Genomic DNA, 23,059 nt, shown 5'->3' with positions numbered 1-23,059 from the left:
TTTTACCACCTTCACAGTAAAGAACTTCATCCTCACCTAAATCTCTGCTCTTATTTTAAAGCTGTTCCCCCTTTTCTTGTCCTATCTCCCTGTGTAAAAAGCCACTCTTCCTCTTTCTTACGAGCACCCTTTAGGTATAGAAAGGCTTCAAACAGGTTTTCCATTGTCTTCCAGATATGTGTCTGATGTGACAAGTGCTAGAAATGGACTGGAGGAGGGAATCTGTGGAACTAACTTGGCTCTGCAACACAGAACAGCCATGATCAATAGCTTGGGAGAAAAGAGACTCAGTGTTGCACGATTTTTCCCTTATATTTGCCAAAATTTTGCTTAATATCATGTTGCATCAGCCTCCAAATGTCTTTGCTTGTGAAAGAATGTAGTATAGCCTGACAGGTCCTCCTCAGAAAGTTCTATGCATTTTCAGTTTCTTCTTCCTCCCATTTCTGTTTCAACCCATTTCCCTGGATACTGGTATTTTATTTCCATTTGTTTCTCCACAGACAAATAAAAGAGTACTGGGGGAATAGACAGGGAGAGGAAATTCTTTGAGTTCCCAAAATATTAGGAAGCAATTATTCTCTTGAATACTAACCCATAATGGCTAGTTTAGGGCAGACCAGGGTCCCAGCAGAAATCTGTGGCCAGAGATTGGTATCCTATGAAGATGCTATTTTGTCTTTGCAAAAAAAAAAAAAAAAATTAAAAAAAAAAAAAATCAAGTTTCTGAAAACTGAGACTTGATTTTCTATAGATGACCAAGGAGAATCATGACTTGCTGAGCTTGTAGAGACCCTCTCTGGGAATTGGGAATGTTTCTAGTGCTTCCAGTACTTACTTGATCCCACTGCAGAGGATTGTTTCAGGAAGAAAACACAGCAAATTGTGGTAGGAAATGCTTAAAAGGAAATCTATTGTTGTTCAGCATGGAGAAGAGAAGACTGCAGAGAGACCTCACTGCTGCCTTCCTGTACCTAAAGGAGTTTTTAAGGAGTGAGATGGACTTCTTATATGGGCAGATAGTAACAGGACAAGGAGCAATGGTTTTTAACTGAAAGAAGGGAGATTTAGATGAAGTGTCAGGAAGAAATTCTTGGTCGTGGGAGTGATGAAGGCCTGGCACAAGTCACCCAGAAAAGCTGTGGCTGCCCTGCCCCTAGCAGTGTTCAAAGCCTGGTTGGATGGGGCCCTGAGCAATCTGTTTTTGCAAGTGGCATCACTGTTCATGGCAGGGGGGTTGAAATGAGATGGTCTTTAAGGTGCTTTCCAGCCCAAACCAGTTTAGGATTCTGTGTTTCTATTGTCCTGTCCCATGCAAACAGCTACAGAAAGGAAGCCATTTGTTGTATGTGGCAACATAAAAAAAAACAGAGTTTGCATTGACTGCATAAATTCCAAATGCTCTGTTACCAATGCCAGAATCACAGGAGGCTATCCCCTGGCTTAGCAGAAGGATCTCTTTGCATCAACAGAGGTTTTTGCAAGGACTTTATGAAAAAGCAATGGGTGAGGGTGTCAATTTTGGTTGCAAAATTACAGGCTGTGTCATGCCTACTGTCCTGATTCTACTGGGATGGGGTTCATATTCTGCTTTGTTAAACCATGACACCAACCTTCTAGGACAATGAGGCTGCCTGGTGTAATGTCTTAGGGATGGCTGCCTTTGATGTAGGGCCAGGTACTTTGGCATTTGGTCTTGCAGGCACAGTAACACACAGGAGAGGCAAAAGGTGGGGCTGTCATCTACATATCACTATTTTGAATAATTTTGAACAATGTAGAGTAGAGATCCCATTTTCCCTGCTTTCCCTCTCTTTGTAAATTTATTCATATTTTCTTCCCCTCACGCTTCTCATCTCACCCAGATTAAAAGAACTGGCTGAAGCACGCTCATATCACTACTTGGTTGCTTATGCTGCTAACAGAAAAATCCAAATGAGCCATGCTGCACATTAGTTCTGAGACTTATTAATCCAAAAATTATTTCTGCTCCCAGGGAAGGCAATGGAAGTCTAATTAGTTCCATAGTAATAACAAGAACTTTATTTTTGTAAAGCAAAACAATAACAATGTTAAAACTGTTAATTAAATGAGTTTGGCTCTGTCATCAGGTTATTTACTAATTCTAGTCACAGCAGCCAAGCTAACACTGGCTCTGACAGCAGGAGAAATAGTTTTGCCATGCTTGACACAAAAGCCATGAACTCAGCCTGTGGCAAATCAGCATCTGGGCACACAGTCTGGCTTGCTTTTGAGCTTCCAGCTAATCCCTGCAGTTAGGGATCCCAGGGAAGGCAGCTTGTGCAAGCCTTCTACAAAATTAAGTGCTTGAGCCACTGGCTTCCATAAACATTAGATCAGGCCCTATTGCTGCTGATGGTTTGTTCAAATTCATAGGATCACAGAAATCACAAAATGGTTTGGTTTGGAAGGGACCTTAAAGATCATCTTGTTCCAATGCCCTGCCCTGGGCAGGGACACCTGCTAGACCAGATTGCTCCAAACCCCATCCAGCCTGGCCTTGAATACACCCAGGGATGGGGCAGACACAACTTTTCTGGGCAACCTGTTCCAAATTCTTGCCTACATCTCCAGTACAACTCCTTATTCTCCACTGGTTGTACTCTATAATATGGAGCAGCTGTCTCTGGAGTCAAACACCATAGAAAAATAGGAAGACAATTCTTGTCATCTGTGGAGCATTCCAAGCTAGTGCTTTAATATGTCCACTGTCTTGTGCTTTTTACAGACTTCAAAGTTATTTTTATTGTACAAAATTCCACAATGAAAACCACCAGCCAGTTTCATACACAACTGCTTAAAAAATATAATTATACATCATTTTGTAGTGTGGTAGTTTGACATTCACTAGCTGGAAGAAGCAGAAATGGAGCAGCAATTTGACTCCGAGTTATTTACCTGGACAGGTTTCAGTTTGACCACTACTTCTATGTGCCTGAATGGACAGTTCCTGGCATTAACAGAAGACCTGATATAGTTCATTTTCAAAGCCCCTGAACCCTGTTAGCAGGTCAGGCTCCACTCACTGCCATGTTCCCTCCAAAAAGGTGAATTTTCTGTGAGACTACGGGACATAACATTTGTCAGTGTCAACTTTTAGCAACACAACAGGCTGGCCATGTTAAACACATCACAGAATGAGGACCTGCAGAATTTTTCTTGCAGCACACCCTCTAGACAATAATACATTTTTGGGGAAAGACAGTAGAAAGACAGATCTGAATAATGGCCCAGGGCTGTGTTCCCTATGCATTATTTCACACTGGTATCTTGAAAATACTTTTTTGCAGTCTAACCTCCTGTGGCTTTTAAAAATAGATATACTATTCTTCTGCATTGAAATGGAATCATATGCAGTGATTTTCCAACAGTTTTTCTTAGAAATAAAAACATTTCAGTTCAATGTTAGCTGCTTGAAATTCATGCTCCAGGTTTTTTTTTTTTTAAACCTTCACCCAGAGATTACTTTCTTCACATTAAACTCAGTTAAATACGTATTGCACACAAGGTCCAAATTTCTCCTCTTTGAGTTAAACTATGGATCTGCAAAGCATGGCAAATTCTCCTTCAAATCCCTGCAACCCACACCAGTGGTGTAATTCAGGGCACTTCAAAAGCACTTAAAATCCATAGCTGAAAATCAAAGATGAGAATTTTACCCTTTATTTCTACACACTGTCAGTGTAGCACCTGATTTCTTCAGTTTTCAAGACATTTTGTGTTACTATGCTTTAAACTGATGGCTAAAGTTTTGCCTGCGGAAGCAAAAAAATGAACCCACACCAATGATGACCACAGATAAAACCAACACAAATGTTAATATAATAAGGAAGTTGATTTTCTTCAGATCCTCTTTTTCACAGTCTTCTGGTCTAATGTTCCTGATGTGCATTTTGTCCTGGTACCCAAAATTCTGAGTGTGCTGGCATGTTAAATGCTCCACGTTGGGGATCTGGACATTTTTGTTCTGGATCATGGATGAAAGCCAGATGTTTCCACAGCAGCTGAGTGGGTTCCCGGTGAGATACAATTTTTTAAGTGAATTTTCTAATGCTAAAATATTGCTGTTCTGTAATGTACTGAACCTGTTGTTCCGTAGGTCCAGAACTTCTAGTGGAGAGTCACTACTCCACTTAGGCAGCCAGTTCAGCTGATTTTCAGAGAGGTTTAAATGTTTAAGGTGTCTAAAACAAGGCAAGTCAATATTTAAATCTATCAGCCTATTACCATATAAATACAAACATTCCAGAGACTTTTCCAGACCTGATAATGCTTTAAGTTCTATTTTCAGTCCAGGGTTCATGGAGAGGTCCAAGACAACCAGAGAAGTCTTGTAGAAGCTGTATGCTGGTAGGATGTTCAGCATGTTGTCAGCTAGGAACAAGTACTGAAGAGTAGGAGAATTGATAAATGATACACAACCACTTTCCTCTCCAGCAAGTCTTTGCTTAGCTAATCCTGAGTACATGCTGCAAAGGCTGATATTATTGCTTTGTAGATTAAGCAGTCTAAGGCTAGGAAGATTGGAGAAGATGTCAAACTGCAGTGTTTGAAGATAATTGTTTTGAATATAGAGCTCCTTCAAATTTGACAGTGCACCAGCATCAAGGAGAAGGTTCTGCAAAGCATTGTAGCTCAAGTCAAGGACAGTTAAAGAGATCAATGCACTGTCATAACTTACTGCAAATGCCTGAAGACAGTTTTTACTGAGATTAAGGGTGTGAAGGGACAACATTGATTCAAAGAACTCCTCTGGAATGGATTTGATTTCATTATAACTTAAGTCTAAATATACAAGCTGGGATAAATAAAGAGAACTTTTGTTTCTACTTTGCTTCTGATCAAAAATATGGAAAGAAGCATTTAGCCATTCATTTTTCACATAGTCCATTTTATTGCGAGGGGATTCATCAGTGAGCTGGATTAAATTCTTTGATAAATTCAGAGTTACCAGCTTATTTACCTGAGGGAACACTGGGAAATGAAACAGTTTGTTTTCACTCAGATCCAAACACCTTAAGCTATATTCATCATCTGATTTTGCGGTGTGGAAGGTCTCAATGCTGTTCCTGCTAAGGTCAAGTATCTCCAGCTGCCTGAGGTTAAAATCAGAGATGCAAGTAATTGAATTCTTTGAGAGATTGAGTTTGGACAGGCTCACTAGGGTCTCAAAAGCACCTTCTTCTATTTCCATGATGATGTTGCTCTGAAGATCTATCTCTACAAGATTGGGAGATCCCTCAAACATCTTTTGTGATATCATTATAATACTGTTGTCTGCCAAGGACAGATACTGCAGTGCTGGAGCTTCTCTAATGAAATACTCAGCCATCCCATTGTACAGATTGTTGTGGGACAAGTCCAGTACTTCCACCTTGGGTAGGAGCCCAATCCCCTCTGTGCCATTTTGAGCAAGCTCATGCAAGTGATTGTTGGCTAAATTTATTTCCAGCAAACTCTTCATGTGTGCGAAGACTCCAGGCTTGATGAAACTTATCTGGTTAGAGCTTAAATCCAGGCACTGAAGGGAAGTGTAAAATGATGATGACATTTCAGAAATGCTTTGAATCAGATTTCCCGACAGATCTATTTTGTTTACATTTGGATAGAGCTCACGAGGGATTTGGTGGAGATTTTTGTTGTGGCAAAATGCCTGAGAGTTTACCTGCCAGAAAAAGAGAGAAGAGGAATTGTCACATGACAGAGGAAAAATGTCTTTGCATTAAATGTAAGAAAAATAACATTCAGCATCCAGGCAGATGCTGCTTCTGAAATACTGATAATTTTTTCTGAGCATTCAGACAGCAAGAGCAGCAATCCCAATTAGCTTCTTTGCAGCTAACAGCACTCATTTCATTTTAAAGAGATTTCTGACTTCAAAGAGTAGCGTTTAATCTGCATGTGATAGCTACTAAAAGTTCTTTTTGTACCTTTCTCCTGGACTCCTCATTTGAACAGTCCCAAGTTTCTCTGCAATCAAGCAAGATTTCCTCATTTTTTGTGCTGAGGTTTAATTTTCTCACTTTCATCACTGTATTAGATTTTGCAGACTGTACTTGTAGTAGTAGTGAGCAGTACTTGGAAGAGTTTCACTCAGTTGGAAACATGGGCTCCAGAGCAAGGAGGTATAAAAACCTATAAGGAGCCTATAGCACAAACCCTGTCTCTCCTTCAGAATCACATGTTCAAATACGCCTTTAACCAAATATGTCTGACACCAATCTCCAAACTCATTCCACTTTTATCTTCCATATTTATCCTTTTCCTAAGGCACCAGTTCCCTTCTACTTGCATGGGGAGCACACCTTATGAAACCACCCACATGAGACACTGTGATACAACACTGAAAATACAAATTATGTCAATTCAGTTTTTGAGAGGAAAAAGATGTGATGTGCAGTTAGGGTCAGGCCTTTTCAGGCCAATTCTCAACAGAAGGGTAGAGGGGAAAAAAAAAAACCCAAACCAAAAAAACAAGCATCAAAGTCAAATCCATCTTCTGGATGCATCTGTGTTTAATTGTAGCTAGGACTGTGTTCTGTGTCCAGAGAAAAATTTATGTGTGTGTTCATAAGGAACACTGGAAACATGAACCATATTACATGATGGAAACAACCATCCTTACATAACAGTCAAGTTCTATTTTGTTGTTAAGAAGAACATACAACAGCAGGAGGAAATGGAATGTGAAAGGCTTAGGCAGTATTTAATTTACTGGAGAAAAAGTCTTGTTATTAATGTATTTGTGTGTCTGGGGAAAGGGGAGGGGAGGGGAGGGGGAGAGGGAGGGAAGGCAAGGCAAGGCAAGGCAAGGCAAGGCAAGGCAAGGCAAGGCAAGGCAAGGCAAGGGAGAAAGAAAGAAAAGCCCATTGAATCTTAACTTCTAAGAAGAAGCAGAATCCAGATTCCATGACACAAAGCTTTTCAGAAATCAAGCAAATATAAAAAGTCAAAGATATTAAATCTCATTTGTTTTATAGGACCTTTGAGGTGAATGAAGTGGCAGATCTGTTTAGCAGAAGTGGGGCAGTAGTCAGTATTTTGTGAATCTCTTTTGCATCATCTTAGTTCTGGAGACCACACAAGAATGTGCCAAGGAAGTTCAAGTGGTCATTCAAATTTTAGATGTACACAAGCTGCTCCACAGTGATTCCCATGACTCATTTTCCCCAATGATCCCACGTAAATTGACCATTAAAACTTAAATCCCTTCCTCTTTTCCCTCCAACTCACTCAAATCTCCTTCAGCAAAAAAAAAAAAAAATAGAAATTAAAAAAAAAAAATTTTCTGACTTCTCCATGAAAATATTTTTCCTGCAAAGTCACTGTACAATTCCTCATTTTGAGTTAAATTATACCCAGAATTGTCCTTATTTCTGAGGCATGAAAAGGAGGGTAGGAAACCTCTTCTTACTTATTTGTGGAAAAGGCCAGGAGGAGGGTAGAAACCTGTTCTTACTTATTTGTGGAAGAGGAAAAAGCCAGGAGGAGGGTAGAAACCTGTTCTTACTTATTTGTGGAAGAGGAAAAAGCCAGGAGGATACAAAAATCCAGAGTGAAAAAGCAGAAACTGCTTTGCATCCTAATGCAGATGTCAGATTTCTTCTCACACTTTCAGCCAGATCCCAGCAGGTGCTGAGCACCCTCCATTCCCCCTGGGCAGCTAGAATCTTACTAAAGTCCTGATGCAACTCCTGCCAATGCCAACAATCTGCTTTTCATTGATGTTGATGAGGGAGAGGTCAGCCACTGTTCACCATGTATCTTGCATGATTTGGGTTTTAATCTGCATCCATTGAACCCTCCCAGTGATAAAAAAGACTAATAAAATCTACACCTCACACTGTATGCCATTTCATATAACATTTCCCCTCTCATTTTTCTTTTTAAACTCTCCTTCCTTTTCACTGACTATTTTGATCCTCACTAAATTTCTTATCTTCTCTTTTGCACCGTATTTTCTCCCCCAAGGCTCAAATGGCATGAATTTCCTTCTCATTAGCAGTAGGAAAAGATGAAGCATGTCTCTGTGGGATGGAGCAAACAGCATCTGTTTGGTTTATCTCCTTGCTTCTCCCCCCTTAATCCAATGGGTTGGTAGCCTGAGACTGGAAAAGAGGATTTTGTCAGCCTCAAGTTCTGACTTAATGACCTCTGCCAGTGCTGACATCAGTTTGTTTCAAGTCTAGTATCAAGAAGTACTGGAGGGTGAGGACCACTTGGTCTCATTAAGATGCTGGCAAAAAAAAAAAAAAAAAAAATTACCCAACAGTTCAAAAGCTGGGCATCATTTGGTTTCTGACTCCAGTTCTTCACCGCTCAGCACTGGGTGGAAGTTGTCAACCACCTCAGTAAGAGCCCTACAAAAAGGAGTTAGACTCAAGCCTAACCGTGAGATCTCCTTTATCAGTTCATGAACATTTGAACCAAGAATCTGGGCTGGAGCCTCTTGGCACTGACCTGGACTTGTATGGTGTCCCTGACCATTCTTAGAAGATCTGCTCAGGTAGAGGCTTAGCTACAAAATCAAACCTCAGCATTTTGCCCAGGTACCACACATCAGCTGACCTATGACATCTGGTTATGCATCTGTCCTTGCATCACCTCTAAGTAAGGTAAAATAGAATTTCCTAAAATCCCTTCCCTTCTATGAATTATTTGAAATCTCCTCCTTTGCCAATGAACAGGAATTAGCAAAATCATATTTCTTTGGGAGGTAAAATATGATACAGTTGAAGCTTTGCCTATTCTTGGAAAATAATGTGAGTTAAGAACATCCTGGCATTTGATGTGTTCCTTGTTGTCTCACAAAGTGATAGATGTGTTGTAACTGGCATAATCAGTGCAGTTCACCCCCAGGTCAGGGGTCTGGTAGGGACTGCTTACTTCCTAAAACTTCTTCTAGGAGAGTTTAGTTCAGCAACAGAACCATCAGTGGTGACTCAGAAAGCGGCACAGGTTTCTGACTCCTGCCTACTCCATGAGATTTGAGATTAAAGTTTCCACTTCTGAGCCTTTGCTATTCTAAAGGTGTCACCACAGGGAAAGTGCCACATAAATTGAGGCTGTGATGCAGTGCAGGACTGTCAATGACAGCCAATCCAGTAGCTCCTTCTTTCTTTGAGCTGTGTTTAGATCCACATGCCACCAAATGCCAGTGAAGGAAGGCAATCAGTATGGACATTAGCAGTGCTGAGCTGTTGATTTACATCACATGAGCATCCTCAGCCCTGACTGCAATGTGTTTTCTGTCAGGGCTCATTTTATCCCAGAATAGTTGTGTTGTTGGCTTAATGAAAGCAGCTTCATTAAGTGGTGCAAGCAAGCATGTGTTTACTTCTGAGCAATCAGCCTGTGACCCATCAAGAAACAGGATGAAACTGCTTGGAATATTGTATGGCTCCCTTCATGTGACCAGGGAGCTGGGGCTGTTTAGCCTGGAGAAAAGGAGACTCAGAGGTGACCTTATCACTCTGCAACTTCCTGAAAGGTGATTGTAGCCAGGTGGGGTTGGTCTCTTTCTTCAGGAAACAACTGACAGAACCAGAGGACACAGTCTCAAGCAGCATCAGAAGAAATATAAGTTGGATATTAGGAAGAAGTTTTTCACAGAAAGAGTGATAAAATATTGGAATGGCCTGCCCGGGGAGGTGGTGGAGTCACCATCCCTGGATGTGTTTAAAAAAGACTGGATATGGCACTTGGTGCCATGGTTTAGTTGAGGTGTTAGGGGCCTGGACTTGATGATCTTGAAGGTCCCTTCCAACCTCATTATTCTGTGATTCTGTGACATGGGACCCAGGCTGTCCTGTTTACAGTGGCTGCATCAGTGTTCCCTCTCCAGCCAAGGAGCTGAGCTACCCAGTCACCTTCCCAAGATCTTTTTATATATACACTAGGTCTTAACTTCTCTGGAATTCAGGAAGTGCAGCAATATGGCAGGGTGGGCAGGAATGGAATGAGTCCCACAAGGGAGATGTGTACAGCTAGCAAATTATTTTTCCCTATTTTGGAAATTCTTGAGGATTTGCGCTGAACAGCTTCAATGTTCAAGGGGGGGAAAAAAGTATTTTTAAACATCCTGGTACAGTCAGAAGCACTTGGAGAGGGAAGGGAAAAAGTTCAGTTGCAAATAACATTTGTAATATTGTACCAGGTGCTTGCAAAACTTCAAGGAGCAGATTTTGTAGTGGAGCAAGAGTCTTTATCATTCCTCTTCACTCCAGCAGAAGCCAGGTACAACTTCCCTGGAAGAAATGCTGGGTCAGGGCAGAGGAGGTCAGTGTACTTGTTATTACAAAAGAGCTGGTATAGAAGTATTTCACAGAAGATGTTTTACTGCAAGTACAAAGAACAACTGATATAAGTAAGTTGATTTTAAGTCTAAGTTCTTTCTCTGTCTTAGCTACAGAAACCCTGTACAATCTTAGGGAAATCAAGTCAAATTTCTTTTAACCAGCTTCTCCTTAGGAAAAAAGCTGAGATAATGACCCTTCTGTGCCTGCCCCTCCTCGTGCTGTCACTACAAGGACACGGCCTGATGACAGGCTGCTAAGCATCCCCTAAACCTGAAAATCCCACCTCTGCCATCCAGAAGCCTGGTCCTGGGGGTTTCCCTTCTCAGAGACTGTAGTTGCTTGTGCAGTGCCTGTAACAAGGGGGTCCCAACCTCATTCAAGATCTCAAGGGACCTAAGTAGAGAGACAGCCTTACCATTTCACAGGATGTCCCCTCAGGGGGTTGGTAGCTAGAGGTTTGTTTATTCACCACTGCCAGGAAGAAGATGATGTACAGTTTCATGGCTCTGTGGGTAAAAATAATTACAGTTAGATTTCATATGGGACACAGTGGTCAACACATGCAAAAGCTGGCACCAGGTCATCATCTAACATGGAGAAGGACACAAGCAGTGCAATAAATTAAGCCACCTCTGAGAATTTGAACAGAAGGTCCAAGACATTGAATGGGTTTTCCCCAGTGTGATTTCAGCTGCTGCCTAAATGGTATCCAGGACAATCAACAAAGTCCACATGTTCAAACTGGGCAGGGTGTCTGGCATAATGGAGAAAGAAAACTACTGAAGACTGAGTTATCTTCACACTCCCCATAGACACAGCACCGGTGCTTTCAACTGGGCTTAAGTTTTGGGCACCATGTCCTGAGCAAAGTCAAGAGGTGCCACTCAGTAACAACCAGAAGTGGGAACAGTTTTCATTTCCATCCACAACATTTTCTACTCCTCTTATCCCAGAACATCAAAGAGCTTTTACATGTGTACCCTTGTTGAGTTAATGCAAACAGCTTAAGGAGTGGACTGAGATTTTTCATTTTACACACTCCAGGTATGGACAGGCTTATAAATACATTTGACAGGAGATCACAGAACCATATATTCCACAGAATCACAAAATATGTAAAATTGGAAGGAACCCACAAAAATAATTGGGTCCAATCCCTGGTCCTGTACAGCACCATCCCCAAGAGTCAGATCCTGTGTCCAAGAGTGTTGTCCAAATGCTTCTTGAACTCTCTCAGACTTGGGATGGAAGGGACCTTTAAAAGCCATCTTGTGCAATCCCCTGCCATGGACAAGGACAGATCATCAGCCTTACAAAGAGACAGATTTAAATAGAATGGATTTGTGTGAAACAGAGCATTCATGAGGGTTTAACTGTTTGGAAAGCACTCCATAAAAGAGCACAGAACTGCAAAAGAAGCAAACACCTCTGGGAGGCCTGTCACTGGACAATGGGAAAAAACAACCAAAGTCAAAGGCAAGCATTCCTGCTTCAAACAGCTCCAGATGCAACCCCAATCCCATGCACAAGCCACTGGCATCAATATAGTTGCTCAGTGGCTTCCACCCAGAGCATTGAATAGGTGGAAACGAAAGAGATCGGATCACTCTCAGCTGATGGAGATCCCTCTGCTTAGTCACTTTGATGGGTGCAGCTGGTGGCCCCTTACAGTCAGCACTGACAGTCACTGAACAGCAATGCCAACAAGTTCCTGATGGGAATCTGCCTGTTTCTACCCTCCTGAACCAGAGAACAGAGCTGTGTTCTAGGAATAGAGAAACTGTGTAGGATTAGACCACAGCTACTCAGTGTACAGCTTACGTATTCCTTCCATTTCATAAGAAAATCCCAGTGATGGATGATGACCTGTGACCCCAAGGTGAAAGAATGGGTCTCAGTAATGGGATCAGAAGTGTGTTCCTCTCTGTTAAAACCAAACCAAGGATGTAAATTCTCTACCATTGAATCAATGTTTGCAAAATATGCTGAAATCATCTGATGGAAGGAGGAATTGCCAATATCACCATCTATAATGGTTCTGTTTTCCCCCTCTGATCTTCATTCCCCATGCTTAGAGCAGCTGGGACCCTCTTTAAGGAGGATAAATATATTTTCATAATTTGAGTATTAGTTTTCTGAGGTGGTGACAGAAGATTAACATACCAATGACTACAAGGTTTTTCTCCAAGCCCTCACAGGGAAATCTTTTCTATTCAGACAACATGAATTAAGCTGAGGATATTAGCCACAACAGGGCACCACCCTGAGGAACAGCATGTGGCCCAAGTGCTCTGCAATGTCTTCCCTTGTCACACTGTCAGAGCAACAAAAGGTCTCTTTGCCTTTTAAATAACAAACCTGACACAATCCAGAGTCTTAACATACTTAACCTAATTTTTAGGTTTATAAAGCAACTGGGAAATTGATGCATTTGAACACAAAAAAATATGATATAATGGCTTGCTGAGTAAGACAAATCTGTAATAAGGAAGAATGCTGTCCCTCAAGGTGTTTCTAAGATGGCTGTCACATACTGAAGTTCATCAAGGATGTGATGGCCTCTTCAAGCATAAGACAACACAGACTCTGTCCTCACAGAACCATTTAATTTGGAAAAGCCCTCTAAGACCATCAACTCCAACTGTTCTCCCAGCACTGCCAAGGCCACCACTATCCCATATTCCCAAGTGCCACATCCACACATCTGTTAAATCCCTACCTGGATGGGGTCTCCACCACTGCCCTGGGCAGCCTGTGCCAGTGCTTAACAACCATTGTGGTGAAGAAATTTTTCCTAATATCCAAACTGAACCTCCCCTGGCACAACCTGAAGCTACTTCCTCCTGACCTGTCATGGTACAGCCCAACCTCCTTGCTCAAGGAGATTCCTTTCCTAGGGTAGATTTTAGTTCAGCTGTCCACCTGAGAAGCTTTTCCTGAGTAGCTTTTCTCTGAATATTCTCAGCAACCTCTAGTGTGTGACACATCAGTGCATCCCCCTCTTTTCTACCCTCTGAGCAGGTCTCAGCAATCCCCCACGCTCTCCCAGTGCCAAGCTCAGGGTTACAGGACCACCATTCCCTTGGTATGTGAAAGGACATCTACTGGCACTAAACCCTTCCTGTTGGCATTGATCTCTCCATCCACAGCTTACAAAAACAGTTTGGGGGCAGCAGTAGCAATAACTCAACTGAAAGGAGCTTTTATTGCTTTGAGGTTTTCCCAGAGCTGAAGCAGCTTCATGGTCAGTGCCAGTTTGCTCCCACTGGAAGCTGTGATGGAAACCCCAGCATAGCTCAGAGCAGGATTGAGCTCTGAACCCTACTTAAATCCACAGCTTTCCACCACAGCACTTCAAAATCACACAGTGCCAACCCCAGCTGAAAAATACAGCTGGTTTAAGTCAATATCATCCCCAAGGCATATTAATAAGTCAGTCAAATAATTATAGAAAAAGCATATCCTAACCATATCAGCATACCCAGTTAAAAAGTAGGAAAAGCAGGGAAGTCAGAGAAGACCATACACATTTCAAACCATGGAATAATAACAATTTATTCCCAGTGTCCACTTCAGACCAATGTTTGCCTCCCTCTCTATCACAACATTAATTCTGAAATTACTTCACAGATGTTTGCAGCTAATAAAAGCAGCACTTTCCAGATCTCTCCCAAACATAATTTTTGTTATTGCTTAGACAATTAACGGGAATGCTGTCCTGTGCCAAGGAAATTTAAATACAAGCGAACACACGGAACAAAAATCACACCCCCCAGGGTCTTATCCTTTCCCATACAAGACTCTTTCCTGTTAAGTTAGAGCCTCCAAGGGTAAAAAAAGTGACTATTTCCCATTTACCTTGTTTCAAGGGTCTCTCACATCCCCAAACACTGCTTATCATCTCTTTAAAAAGCATGTCCAGCTCTTCAAAATCGATTCAGTCCTGGTATCGATGCAATTATTCTTCAGATTCATGTTCACCCATTCAGGACACCTAAAAGTTCACGCATAGCTTCAGAATGAAGGGCATTTTCAGGGAAATAACCTTATTTGGGACAGTGTCTGCTTTAAATTATGTTGCTTGTCTTCCTCTCCACTCCTCCCTGGGCTCTTGCTGGGTCCCAGCCACCGCTGTGCTCTGGACGGAGTCAGCTTCTGTGTGACATCCTGGAGCCCTTTCTTGGGGCAGGCATTGAGAGACAGGGGGATTTTTGCCAGAGGAACTGTCAGGATTTCTCTGGAGAATAAGTAACTTATCAGTGATGCCATTGTTTGGCTGTGTGCGTGGGGCATGACAGTGTGTTTATTTTGGATGTGTCTACAAGTTACATTCCTGGAGGGTTGTAGCCTCCTGCACCTAAATGTCTCTCTGTATCTTTAAGGACACAGTGCTTGCGGATTAAACATTTAAAATTCATGGCTGATAATTATAAACCCCAAAATCTGGAAACCTGTTCTGGAAGAAATAACTTTTCTCTTTGCAGTCATCCTACTAATGACAGTGTGACTGCAGTCTGCTGGCAGGAGGGGGGTCCATTGTTGGCTACAACACCTTGGATGGATTTCCATGGCATGAGGCAGGAATTAGGGCTAAAGGCCTCCATGAAAGGCATTTTCGGTTGTGCTGCTGAATTTTTGGCTGTAAAAAATTACACAGTGCTGAATATACTGGATCCAGTAGGAAGAATTCCCACTGCAAAGGGGTTCTTTTGTCATGCAGAAGATGATTTCAAATTGGCAAAGTTCAGCTTTTTATTTATTATTTCGTGCTGCCCTCTAGAGCCAGAGCAGCTGGTTTCCTTTTCCTTTTCATTTCCTTTTGCTAATTAAGTCTTGCTTCAGGAAAACCCTCCTCTACATAGATTTCCCTGCTGTTTTCTCCCAGACATACAAATCTGAACTGCCACAATACAGTTTTCCCATGGCTGAAATACTATGCCAAGGAGCTGGGCTCTAAGTTTGCTTGGTAATGCACCCTGAAATGAGAGGTATAAATCACAGAATTATAGAGTCTCAGAATGGTTTGGATTGGAATGTTCATCTAGTTCCAGCCCCCCTCCCGTGGCAGGGACACTTTTCACTGGACCAGGTTGCATGTCTAGCAATTAAAATACTATGACAAGGTGACAGGGAGGGCATAATTAGGTGCAATGGATAGAAAAATACTCATTAAGCTCTCAGGAGAATTGTCCACCAGTGAGATTATCACAACCTCAGAAAAGTTTCCCTTGACTGGGTTCTCATCACGTTAGTCTTGATCACCTTCCCCCAAGTATGTCATGTCTTAAGCTTCACTTTGCTGTGCTGTTTTTCACTTCATCTCCTTAGCATGATCCCTGGAGCAATCCCCTTGGGGTAAGGAGGAAATTCATGTTGAAACTCGGGACAACTGTGCTATTCAGAGATTTAAATGCCTTTTGGATGCTCTGGGTTTAGAGCTTACCTTGTCAGCAGTGCACAGTAGCATTTGAAAAGCACAGATGCCTTCCAATGCAAAACTCAAATATTTGAGGTCTCCAAGGAAAATAAAAACTTTTTTTTTAAGTAGGATATTTCGATCTGATTTGAACTACAAATATCATGCCTATAATCAAGATCAGCAAGCGGCCAGGATGATGGAAGCTTCCAATTTTTCTGCACCTGGATATTCAGAGCACTTTAGGAAGCTTTGAGTTACAGGGATAAAAATAGCAGAGATATTGTGCTTTTCAAAAAGCCAGCTCTGTTCTTCAAGTTGTTTTATTGAGTAACCAGGTAGCTGTGCCAGCCAAACTGTAAAGAAGAGCCTAGACAGAAACAAATGCCAAAGCAGGAGGAAAGGGAATGCACTGATTCTACTGCTCAGGCTTTTCTTCAATAAAACCACACTCTCAGAGGACACTAGCTGCAGTGGGAAAGATCGGTGCTGTCCTTGCCATCTTTGTCCTTTCCCAAAGGGGATCTGGCAGCAAACAGTTTCAAAGACTCCAAAGCATTTGGCTGATTTCCCAAATTTTCTGTATTTTTGGCTTTGAGCTGCCCAGCAGTTTACACTTTAAAGTGGTGTTGAAAAATTGGCATGGTATGGGCTTGATAAGACACATCTGCAGGGTAAAAGTCACATGCATCAATCAGAGAATGGCCCAATTTGAAAGGACCCTTGTCGATAATACAAACCCCCTGCCATGAGCAGGGACACATTCCATTACACCACTCATTGCTCAAAGCCCCAGTAATTCTCATCTCCATCACACAAATTGGAGAATCAAGCTTTTTTTTTGCCCATAAAATAGCAAGGGCTGTCCCATCCCAACAATACCCAAGGGTGTGCTGGTTTTGCATCATGGAAGTGATGTTCTAAGAGTAGCTGCTAGCAGTTTTCTCCATGCCTGACAAAAAAACAATCTGTAATCAGCTTTAGGAATTGACAATCTGTTAAACCACTGAGAAAACTGATAGCCTCAGTGAAGTCCCATGCTAAAACCAAAAAATCACGGGAATTCTGTTTTTTTTTCTGGCCTGAGAGCAAGTAGCTCAGTTGGCTCATCCCCCTTTGTCTCAGCTGTGGGGCTAGACCCTGATATGTATATTGATTATAATTAGCACCAGTGTAATACTGTTGTATTTGATTTAGGGAAACATGATTTGATAGGCGTTATTTTGTTATTGCAAAGCAATAATTTTAAAAGAATTTAAAAAATAATATTTTGTTATTGCAAAGCACATACGCCAGCACTGAGAGCTGCCCCCACATATCTGTTACACCCAAAACCAGTTTTCTTGGACAAAGCCTCATTTAAAATTTAATACATGTGGGTTCTTAGGTGAGGTGATAGTGGAGTTGATCATCCTGGTAATGACCCAAGATTGGGATTGCTGGAGTCATCCGGGCTGATACATCTGAAATCCATGGTTCTGTAATTCCATCAGGGAGAATTGTCCACACCTGGATCAGATTGTTCAACCTCGACCCAGAAGAAAAGAAACTTTATGAATATGTGGGACTTTGAATGGAAAGAAAAAGTGGACTGCCAAAATCCTAGACCAGTGAAGAAGAAGTCAAGATGGGAGGGATGAGGAGATGGCATAATCTCAGGACTGAAATCTTCTTTTAAAGCTATAGAGAAAAGTTTAATTGATCCATCAACCTTTTTTTCCCTATAACACATTGAAGAATTATGGGGGGATGGACTGTTCAAACCTGTGTTAAAGCAGACAAATGTTGAAATAGCTGTGAATTTAATAAGAAGCTTGAAAAGAGAGAGAGAAGAGTGATGAAGACCCTATGCCCTCAGGAGAGCAGAAAAAGATCCCTATTCTCATAGATGAAGATGATCTCAGATATAAATAAAGAGAAACTTTGCTTTTGAACAGCTCATCCTTAGAATAGTATCCCATAATTTGACATGGCCCATAAACATAGCTGTTCAAAAAGCTGTGAAAAATGGGAGGGACTTCACAGTTGCAGATTTAATTTTTCCAGGTGGCTGCTACTCGTGAAAATTAGAAGCCACGAGATAACTGTTTTCTTGTAGAAAAATCTCCATAAATTTACTAAAGGACTCCTCTTCCTAAGTAAACTGAAGAAAAACTGATCTAGAAGTGATAAGCTGACTTAATTATTTCTGTCTGTTGTGAGTGAGAAAGAAAATGTTGTAGTGGGAGGAGAAGTGTTCTAAAAGTTTCATTCTGAATCTTATTATTCTCTCTTATTTTTAGTTACTGTTAATAACGTTTTCTTTATATCCTTTTAACTTTTGAGCCTACTTTGCCTTCCTCCTAATCCAATCTCACAGCAGGAAATGAGTAAGCATATTCTAGTGAGTGCACTGGTGTTTGGCCAGCACTGAAACCCACCACAAAGGCTTTGCACCTGCAAACCCTGTGAAATCCTTATTTTCCAATGGTGTCTCAGCAGTCACTTCCTACTCAGTTTCTGTCAGTGTCAGCTGAATTTCATTCTCTGTCACCCAAAGTGAGGAACACCTTATCAGACCTCTCCTTTCCTCCAAACCTTTTGCCCACCATGGCCAAGAGCAAGAAGGAAAAGTAAATCCTAGCTGCTGGCTCTTACCAGTCTGTGAACTGCTGCAGGTTCCCAAGGGTTTCAGAGGAACAAGAAAATGTCTTGATCATTTTGTATCTTGAGTCTCCAGACCTTTTGGAGTCTGTCCATTCATAATGCTGCTGCTTTCTAAGGCACTGCTTTTGTCTGGGTCCTGTGTTGAGCTCTATGAATCAAACTCTCTAGAGAAGTAAATAAAACAAGTCCCTGCCTTAGAAAGTGGGTCTGAACTGTAAATGCTCCTTTTTGGCTGGAATAGCTCCTTGATGATTCACCCACAGGGAAGATGGAGACAACATTAATATTAACCCTATTAAAAAGAATACCCAATGCCATCCTGAGCCACAGACTTTGAGAAGGAGGCACAGCTCCAACTCCTGACACTCTACAACATTCCCAGAAGCTGATTCTCCTGGTTTATTTTGTTCCTGCAATCTGCACTGTGCTTTGCATCTCACAGGCAGATGCAGCCCCTACTCTTCCTGGTGTCAAGTCCACAGATCAAAAGAGACTCCTCCATCTCTTGTAAACCCAACAAAGCTTTTCTCCTGTCTTTTGAAGCCACTGCCTTCCTTCCTTCCTTCCTTCTCCTTCCTTCCTTCCTTCCTTCCTTCCTTCCTTCCTTCCTTCCTTCCTTCCTTCCTTCCTTCCTTCCTTCCTTCCTTCCTTCCTTCCTTCCTTCTCTTTCTTCCCTCTCTCCATGTGCATCTTTATCAGATGCTCAGCCAACAGCATTTCCCTACCAAAAATGAACATTTCCAATTATTGAGGTTTTAGCCAGGTTCCCTGTTTTATTCACCCTTTTTCCTCCTTCTCTCTTCAGGAAAGAAAATGTAAATGAACAAGAACTGAAAGAAACCCACAAGCCCAGAGAATGTGTGAGTGATGGGCAAAGGGACAGAGGGAGATGGGAAAATGAAAACTCTTTCATCAGCAAGAAGTGACATGTACTGGCATTTGCAGATTAAACTATCTAAGCACGAAATGCTCTCCCTGGAAAAGAAAATGCAGATTCAAGAACCAAACCAGAATATTTTCTTACCAGTTTATAAAATATACTTTTAATTCAGCAATATTGTTTTTTATAGACAGTGATGTCAGTATTTAGGAAAAGGTGTACTGATTTTATAAAATCCAGTAGGAAGCAAAATGAGGTGAAGAGAATTATTTGTGACAGATTTGATTTGCATAATACTGATATCCATGCTTGAATCCACCTATCATTGTATTAGTAAAAGGCCAAGCACTGATACAGTCATTAAGATGCAGCCATCTGCTTAAAAAAGAGATGACAGGTTGTAAATTTTTGTTCTTGAAAACTAGAGGATTTCAGCATTTTAGAGTAATATGTTTATTTTAAAGTATAAATTAATACATCTTAGTAAAAAACACAAATTATCACTGTTGTGCAAAGCCAAGTTATTGCTTCTATTTAAGGGAAGCATATTTGTCTTTTATCAAAAATACTTTTATCAAAAATACTTCTATCCAAATTACAACTGGGCTTAGCCTTAGAAAATTTACTGTGATTTTTATGTAAACTATGATTTTCTAAAAGTTTACTACTTCCAAATATTGCTTAAACATTCATTCTCATGATAACAGTCCAGATCCAGCAAAGCCATCTCAGTAAATCATCGTTCACCCAAAGGTGAAATTCAAGATGTCAGGATCTTAAGAGCAGCAAAATAACCCTGCCATTCTCACACCTCATGCTCCAACTGGAAGAGCTCAACGACAGCACTAACAGGAAGAAGAGCAGACAAGCCAAACAGCATTTTGCCTATTTTAACCAGGGACTGTGTGATTTGCCCAAGACTATATTAGGATTCAGTGTTGGAGAGCTGGTTGAGTGGCATTTAATTAGTGTACAATGCTGATTTCTGCAGCACTCCTAGTTCAGAAGTCTATAATGCAGTAGTGCCATAAATAGACTGAAGTCCTGTGAAGAAAGAAAAAAACCAATCATCTCCCCATTTTCTATTCCAGTAAACATGGAGAATAATAACAAATACTGTGACATGACAACTGTACTATTATAAACTAACTGGTGCCTTAATATAAACGATCTAACTCACACAGTGCAAGTCCCTGATGGATTAAATATAAAAGTGGGTGGATAGAGCCATCTACACAGAGTGCTTAGCCAGTTCCTCAGCCTATTCGTAAACACAGAACATTTTATTTATACAGTACCTTCCTCATCTGCATTAGTTTCAAAGGCTGCAGCTCAAAGTCACCAGAGCCCTCATCTCTCCCAGAGCTGAAAGTGCAACTTTACAGCAGGCTCCCAGGTTCACACACATCTCCACATACCTGCTCTGTGGCTGGAGGAGGAGAAGGTTTCGTCTCTGCTTGCAGCCCTTTTTTCCCCTGACTCTCCCAGCAGCCTTTCCAGCTCAAGCCAAGAAAGAGTTTCCTTGGGGAAGTCGTACCTCTGTTGCATGCCAGCTGACTAAAACTCTGTAAGCATTGAGAGAAGTCTGAAGTCACAGGGAAAAAAAAATGCTCCCCATAGACTAGTCCTTGAATTCATTCCTTTGCAGTCATAAGCCCTAATATATTTCCAGACTCCCCAGAACTACATAAATACGTACATCTGTAGTTTTTAAAATATGTGGTCCTCTGCGCTGCTCTTTATTCTCCATTTTGTTCATTCAGCCTTGGCTTATTTCCTGCAGTTTCTCAGCTGGTAATTATGCTCCTCTCGTATTGACACATGAAACAGTCTGTGAATACCACAAAAAAATCCCCTCCACAGGCTTGGGACACATGATTGTCTCTGAAGTCATCTGTGCCTCTCCCACAGCTGTCAGCCTGGAGATTCTCAGGGGTTGGGGTAAATTAGGGGCACTGGGCTGGCTGTAATCCTTACATTTCAAGTCCATGCAGGATGGGGTGTGTAGGAAAAGGTTGTATGGGAGTAGGGCGATCACATCATGTTTGGTGTCCCAACAGGTCATTTGTGTCTTCATGGCACAGCAGTGGGATGGGCAAACACAGAAAGGATAAATTAAATTTAATGCTTGAATGGGTGATAACATAAATACCTTCTAAGAAGGGCTTTGGGATGAATTTTACTTTCTTTACTTTGGGTGTTGTTATAGATGAGCAATGTAATAGTTGGCTCTCACAATTAAGAGATGGAGATATGTGGATGTATAGTGATGTTACTGTAATATGTCCCCCCATAGTCCTCTTTCCCCTCTCCCTTGTAAGAGCCTTTGTAGTCAGGACACTTGGAGAGGACTGGCTCATTACCAAGAGGCACAGCATAACAAAGCCTGACCTCCAGTCAAGACATGAGATGGTAATTCCACCAGTGCATGGCAGAGAAGGGGTTGACTGACAAAACTTTGGGAAGGGCTAAGCATCTAAAACTCAGAGCATCCATTTTGTAGAGGAGCACATGGCTGATAGTCACAGGGGCTCCCAATGCTGTAATTTTTCCTTATTCAGTCCTTTGCTGTATTTTTTGTTAAGGTTTAATAAAACTTTTCAAATTTCAGAAGTGAAGGCGTTTCTCATAGTGTGAAGCTCCATTTTATTTCAGATGCAATGCTATTGTGTAAGTTGGTGGGGGACATGCACGTTGTCTATGTTGCATACACATGCCTGGATATCCAGGCAGGTGTTCACTGGCTCTGCATGTTTGTTTGCAGCACTTTAAACCTTTGACAGGGTTTTACTGGGTGTTCAGTGGATGTCTTAGGACCAAACAGAGTCTTGGCTTCACCAGCCAGGCTAAGGCCTCCCCTGGGCCACCAGGGATCAAAGAAAACATTCCAGGGACCACTGCAGACCTCCCACCTTCTCCCCTGCATGCACGGGGAACATCTCAACTGAGTGACCTCCCTCAGAGGAGATGTCTTCCTTCAGCATAATGTGTTTTATCCCCTTTTCACTTAGATATGCAACAATGGACAAGAATTTTCACCCAAAAGAAATGAAATGCTGGCTCCCTTCTCCCAAAAAACATCAATTCTGTCCCGCTCTCCCAGATCTGCTTATTAAAATCAGCTGAAAGCTATGTCCTTTTATACCATGTGCCAGACAGGTATGTGAACTCTGATAAACATTTGCAGGCTCCAGCTCTTGCTTCTCTGTGACACGTTTGCTCTCTGTAGCACACCAGCTCCTCTGAGTCAGAGATACTTCAGAACTGCACTGTACTGGGAGTTTCAAGATGAAAACATCTACTGTTGTATTGTGTTTTTATATTTCTGTAACAGTTCTGTAATGATTTGCCCCTCCGCCCCTATTTTCTCCCAATGATTCCACCCTGAGTTTTCCCACCTTTCCCTCAGTGCCAATCTCTCTCAAAATGCTTTGTCACTCCCCTCTCCCCTCCCTGCTACCTTGTCCATCACTCAGCACCCCATCCCGTTCTTCCAGAACCTTCTGCCATGGGCATTGAGGGATTGGATGAGGGCCAGGGGTTCCTCCCTTAAGTTTCCCCCATTGGTTTTTGTATCTGTCTATCCTTCCACCTTCCACTCCCCCAAATCCCCCCATTGGTCAATGGGCATCCCTTTCCCCTTGTTACGCCCCGGTATTTAAGACTTTGTGGAAGTCTCAAGGGGGCCTTTGGCTGTTGAATACTCAGGAGTTTGGAGCTTCTCTGAGCCAAGATTAAACCTGAGATGGTTCCCCCAGCCTTGAGTTGGTTCTTTTATTGCCTCCTCAGATGCCACCT

General features: G+C 41.8%; 1 protein-coding gene across 2 annotated transcripts; it reads right to left on the bottom strand.

Annotated features, from left to right (window-relative positions):
- Window positions 1-2,693: 2,693 nt before the first annotated feature.
- Window positions 2,694-21,544, bottom strand: LOC116183432 (transforming growth factor beta activator LRRC32-like). Of its 2 annotated transcripts, none has more exons than XM_085589694.1 (3): window positions 20,680-21,544; window positions 10,735-10,825; window positions 2,694-5,686 (listed from the first exon to the last, which is right to left on the bottom strand). In XM_085589694.1, the coding sequence occupies exons 2-3, from the start codon at window positions 10,819-10,821 to the stop codon at window positions 3,746-3,748; spliced, it is 2,028 nt and encodes a 675-aa protein (XP_085445820.1). In that variant the 5' UTR covers window positions 10,822-10,825; window positions 20,680-21,544; the 3' UTR covers window positions 2,694-3,745. The 2 variants fall into 2 exon arrangements, with proteins under 2 accessions (XP_085445820.1, XP_031360275.2); XM_031504415.3 differs by lacking the exon at window positions 20,680-21,544 and adding an exon at window positions 14,178-18,934.
- Between the last annotated feature and the right edge of the window lie 1,515 nt (window positions 21,545-23,059).

This window comes from Lonchura striata, chromosome 1, assembly GCF_050655825.1.
Source record: "Lonchura striata isolate lonStrDom1 chromosome 1, ASM5065582v1, whole genome shotgun sequence".
NCBI classification, from domain to species: Eukaryota; Metazoa; Chordata; class Aves; order Passeriformes; family Estrildidae; genus Lonchura; species Lonchura striata.
The sequence above is the reverse complement of the archived record's forward strand: the minus strand, read 5'-3'. Positions and strand labels throughout refer to the sequence as shown.